Genomic DNA, 6,000 nt, shown 5'->3' on the forward strand with positions numbered 1-6,000 from the left:
CATCCCGTCTATGTGTTTTATTGGCACAGAAGCTTTACCTTTTTGTTAAGATGACCTAAAACACAAGATTTTCTTTCTTTAATTATGAAACAAAATATATTGTATAAACACAGTAGGCTAGTATATTGAAAGGTCTTATTATGAAACTGATATTAAACTATTTTATTACTTAGTTACAGCAATAAGTCCTATTTTGGTTGAATTGAATAACTGATAACCAGTGTATTTTCAAGACCTTAGGTTTTACATATGGTCAACATTTCAAACTATTCGGAAATATATGTTGGGTTTTTCCAGTTCATGGATGTAAATCGCCTCTTGAGTTCAGGATGAATAAATAAGGAAGTTCTTTTTGACATGCAAATTCTTTGAAAATAACACAGACATCAACCATTCAGCTAAAAGGCTGGTTAATGTATTTGCTACACGTGTAAAAGCCCATTCTTCGGGGAGAAAAATGCAAATAAACATGTATTTAAAAGGTTTGCATGGTGATTTATGATGATGTACAAGGCATTTTTTGAAATCGATAAGCTCCGCCCTTTTAACGCAAAAATGGCGCTAGTGAGGGATTGGAAGGACAGTTATGCAAAAACTCTCCGGTTTATGAGGTCGAATATTAAAAATGTTTAATTGCAATGCATATCTGAACGGGTATTTTAGAAAGAGTTGCCTTTAAAAAACCAACACAATTATATTCTTCCGAGTCTCAATGTCGTCCATTTCATTCATCTCGCGCTTATGAATCCTACTATAGCGAAGGCTCACGTTCATCTTTTGAATATGAATGAGATCATGCGTGCGACCGTTGCTGGATTAATAATTAAAGGGACAGTTCACCCAAAAAAGAAAATTAGGTTATCACTTAGTCACCCTCAAGTTGTTCCAAACGTATGAGTTTCTTTATATATAAAGATATTTAAAAAATATTTTAAAGAATGTTGGTAATCAAACCATACTATGGAAAAATAATATGGAAGTCAACTGTCTGGTTCCCAACACACACACACACACACACACACACACACACACACACACACATAAATATATTATTTTGTGTTAAGCAGAATAAAGACATATTTTCAGGGCCAGTTGCATAAACATAGCCATTAAGATCTGGTAAGACGTCTAGCAGTTATTCAAAGGGAGTTCAGTCTTTTCAATATCAAATTAAGCCAAGTTTTTATGAACAGTCTTATAGAAAAACAGATTGTTGTCTAACTTGTAAGACTAGTCTTAGTGGTTTATGCAACCGGCCCCAAGATATTCTTTTATCTTGAAAGGTTAAGTTCGACATATAACTTTTTTCAGAATAACAAGACATGTTTTACACATCTGCAGTGTTGGGGAAAGTTACTTTTAAAAGTAATTTATTACAATATTGCGTTACTTAGTTACTTTTAATGGAAATTACATAGGCTACATTTCTTTTGCGTTACTTTTTCTCGTCTGACTTTTCATCAAACTATTTGTTTTTGTTTTGTCATATATATATATATACACACACACACACACACACACACACACACACACACATGTTTAATTCAGTTCTATTTCCTAATCCACCCACCCATCCATCCAGTGAATTTGTACAACGAAGATTTGGATTTGAAACTAGTAATTGTGTTTTTTGCGATAATATTGAAACTGATCATTTATTTTGTCATTGTATGTGTGTAGAGGCTTTATGGCTTGATATTCATGACTGGCTTCTTTACCCAAAGGTTCCTCATCTCGAAGTCTTCTCTCACAAAGACATTATTTATGGACTTGTTATAGAAAACAACAAAGATGATTTTGTGGTTAATAACATCCTTATTCTAGTTAAATTTTATATAGGCCTACACAAATCTACATTTCTGAAAGTGAAACGTTCTGTGTATTTCACAATGAGGTTTTTTTTCTTATACAAATGCCCTTAAAATGATGAAAAGTAAAAATGCAAAAAAACTTTTTGCTATAATAGAGGAATATGACTTGAAAAGTAAACCCTACCCCCCCCCCCTTCCTTCCTTTTCTTTTCTTTTCTTTTCTTGTTTTCTGTAATGCACTTTTGCATCTGATCCTACTGTCCTAGTGTAATTATGTATTTTCGTTGCCATGTTGTTTATACATGACATATTGTTCGAAAAGAATTATAAATATTTCCTCGTGGAAAGCTGTTGCAGTTCTTTGATGTGTGGAGATGTTGCTGTTTGCTGCATAGTGGCCAATGCAGATAAAGAGCCCAATAAAACAAAATATATTTACACACACACACACACACACACACACACACACATATAATGCATATGCAATGCATACATAGCCTATATGGGCACGCACACAAACACACACACACAATGTATATGAATATATGTATATGTAATATATATTATAAACACAAACGTTTATGTTAGATGCGATTAATCAAAACTACCACCAACACAGGTATAATGTGTAATGCGTTATAAAATATATTTAGATCTGTACAGAGAAACCTAAATGAGTAATTAATAGGTATTAACTTAGCTTTATAAATATATAAATGAAACTTTCCAAGGAGACAAGCTTATTTTAATGTGCAATCAATTCAATGGCAAATGCCAGTCTGTGTTGAATATTAACTACGACATGCTGACGCAGCTACTATCCGTCCAATGGCGAAACACGCCTCATGAATATTAATCAGCAGAGCCTGCGCCATAGTAGGAAGCGAACGCCAAATGGCGCAGTGCGCGTGAGCTAGTGATGGGAAGTCCGGCTCTTTTCAAAGATTCGGCTCTTTTGGCGCGGCTCCCTTAGAAGAGCCGGCTCTTCATTTAGTTCAATGGCTCTTCATTTAGTATCACTCGGAGCTTTCTGTTTTAGTCCACTTTAGCAATTGTGAATGTTTTTTGTGTTGGCAAGCAATTTTTTATTCAGTGTTTTCATAAAAGCCTTATTTTTTATGCAAAAAAATACACAGTTACTATTATTTAACATTTTAATACAACTTTAATTGAACACAGAACCACAGCAAACAAATCAAATAAATAAAGGCAATAGTCTTAACATTAGCATTTAATTCCGGCTCCCCCACCACTACACTCGCTCTCTTCGGAGCGTGTGTCCCTATGGTGTGATCGTAGTCTGTCCTCCCATGTGATTGGCCGCATGGTGTGCCCATCCAAATAAAGTCCCGTCCCAAATAAAGATTCGGCTCTTCTCGTTCGTTACAAAGAATCGGCTCTTGGAGCCGGCTCGTTCGCGAACGACACATCACTAGCGTGAGCGAGAAAGCGGAAGTAGCGGCTGAAGCGGGTCCGCACCTTTTCCGGTAATACCGAGAGGAGAAGCAACACGACCGGGACTGAGAGAACCAGGACCGGAGAGAACCGAGCCGGGCCGCGCGATACACGAGGTGAAGCGGGGGTCACGTTCAGCACGCGTACGGAAACTAACGTACGAGAGTAAAGTTAGTTGTGTTGGACACCCCTCCCTTTTCTCATCCGCTTTCTCTTGTGTTTCAGGGACAGAGGAGGGGAAAGAGCAAGAGAGGGTTTGTTTGGACCAGAACCAGAACTGATGATCTGAAGTGTGTGTGAAGGGAATGAGCGCGAGCGAGCGGCGACCCGACAGTCGGTACACAAGAAGGAAGTCAGAAAGAAAAGGCCTATTTTTGTGTTTTCTTCATGCTTGTTGAGGTCCGGTCAATGCAAACTCACATTTCCCAACTGTATTAGATCCAATTTTTTTTTTTTTAATTTAAGGAAAAGCGTTGAGTCATATGTATTTTTGTGAAGCTGCAGGACCAAAAAAACACACTTTTTGCAACATACATACTATATATGCACAGCCAACAAAATGGGGAAGATGCTTTCCAAGATCTTTGGCAACAAGGAGATGAGAATATTAATGCTTGGACTCGATGCGGCAGGAAAAACCACGATTCTTTACAAACTCAAACTGGGACAGTCGGTCACGACCATCCCGACCGTCGGGTTCAACGTGGAAACCGTGACGTATAAGAACGTGAAGTTTAACGTGTGGGATGTTGGCGGCCAGGATAAGATCCGGCCCCTGTGGCGACACTATTACACCGGCACACAAGGACTGATCTTCGTAGTGGACTGTGCGGATCGGGACCGGATCGACGAGGCCCGACAGGAGCTTCATCGCATCATCAACGACCGCGAAATGCGCGACGCCATTATCCTGATATTCGCCAACAAGCAAGATCTCCCCGACGCCATGAAACCGCACGAGATCCAGGAGAAACTCGGTCTGACCCGGATCAGGGATCGCAACTGGTACGTTCAGCCGTCCTGCGCTTCGACGGGCGACGGACTCTACGAAGGGCTCACCTGGCTCACGTCCAACTATAAATCATAATGCGAGTCAAAACTTAGAAGCAATTAACCAATAACTCGTTGAGTTTTCTTTTCTTTTTCATACGCCCGTTCTTTGCTTTCTTTCAGCACTCTGTATAATCCTTCTGTTACGTTTCGAATGTTCGTAAAGTAGCGCCGTGCAACGATTAATCGCGATTAATCGCATCCGAAATAAATGTTGTGTTTGCATAATATGTGTGTGTATGTAGTGTATATTACATTATACATATATATATATATATAGTGTGTATATATGTATGTAATTAAACGTATATATTATGTGAGCAGAAACCTTTATTTTGGATGCGATTAATCGCGATTAATCGTTGCACGGCGCTACCGTAAAGTATTACTTAATTCAGAAGCTGTGGGAAGGTTTGTTTTTCGTTTTGTTTGTTTTTTGTCTGAAGATCCAGTTGTTCTAGTCCTGAAACGGCAGCTTGTTTGTTTACCTCTGTGCCATCATCACTTATATACCGAATGTATGGAGAATAGCTGCAGTGCAGAGCATTCAAATAAACACCAAACCAAGCAGAACCAGTGTGTTTTCCATGAAGATGCTGAGCGTTTGATTGCATTTCAACACTTTTTCCCCCCTGAGCTGCTGGTGATGTAAAGCCAGGAGAATTATGGGTAATGAAAACAAGTCTTTCTGAACTAATCCAATCTATGATAACCGGTCTCAGTCCTGGTTGTGGTGGCGGTTCTCTCTAAACTGCACCAATCGCACCGAGCCTCTTATGTCTCCTGATAAATTAATGCTTTGTTTTATTATTTTGACTTCTATGTTATGCTGAAGAAATAATAAAATCTGTATATATATATAAATATATATCAAGTATAATGTGATTGTATCGTCTTGACTTGGAAGAACGTGCCAGTGCCTCGAAACGCAGAATTCAGTTTAAGTTTGTTTGTGATTTTCACAATACATGTTGTTTCAAACCAGCTTTACAGAAATGCTTGTTTCTGCATTTGTCATTGTCGTCATGTTAAGAATGACTTTAACACGCAGAATGTCGTTAGTTTTGTATAGGGATATACCGATATATCGGTATCGGCCGATATATGTTCATTTTTAATGTTATGGTCCTGATAAGAAGATGTAGCCGATATATTAAAGCTGATAATTAATGTATTGTTTCACTATTCAAACATGATGGTTTTAACCCGAAACCTAAAAATGTAGTGTTCGTCGGAGGGGTCCAAGACTATAGGACTTTTGTCGTACTTGAACCACGAATGCACACAAAAAATGCTATGGATTAATTTTGTGGTTGAAATTTAAAAAAGTAACAAATCCTTCCCTCTCGTGTCAGTTTGACAATGTGAGGAATGCGTCAATACACATAGAAAAAAACAAAAAATTCAAACTAAAACTACTAAAATTTTACCAAAAAAATTACTTTATACGGTCTAAATGTGTATCTGAATGCATACTGAAGCGAACTGACTTTAGGACCCAGTGGAACAGCTCCATATAGAGTCATGAAATATTATATATATATTTTTTTTTTCCAGAAGAGGTCGACAAAGACTCCCGATGTAAGATATTAATGTAAGAGTTAAAAGATTTATGCATGAAATAGTGAGTTATTTTGAATTTAAGTTGAAAGAATGAGAGGAATGTGCTTAAATTACTATTTAG

General features: G+C 37.8%; 1 protein-coding gene across 1 annotated transcript; it reads left to right on the forward strand.

Annotated features, from left to right (window-relative positions):
- The first annotated feature begins 3,230 nt into the window (after positions 1-3,230).
- arf6a (ADP-ribosylation factor 6a) lies at positions 3,231-4,889 on the forward strand. The gene is made up of 2 exons (XM_084431736.1): positions 3,231-3,382; positions 3,492-4,889. The coding sequence occupies exon 2, from the start codon at positions 3,826-3,828 to the stop codon at positions 4,351-4,353; it is 528 nt and encodes a 175-aa protein (XP_084287862.1). The 5' UTR covers positions 3,231-3,382; positions 3,492-3,825; the 3' UTR covers positions 4,354-4,889.
- Positions 4,890-6,000: the final 1,111 nt, after the last annotated feature.

The sequence above is a fragment of the Rutilus rutilus genome, assembly GCF_951802725.1.
Source record: "Rutilus rutilus genome assembly, chromosome: 15".
In the NCBI taxonomy this organism is placed as follows: domain Eukaryota; kingdom Metazoa; phylum Chordata; class Actinopteri; order Cypriniformes; family Leuciscidae; genus Rutilus; species Rutilus rutilus.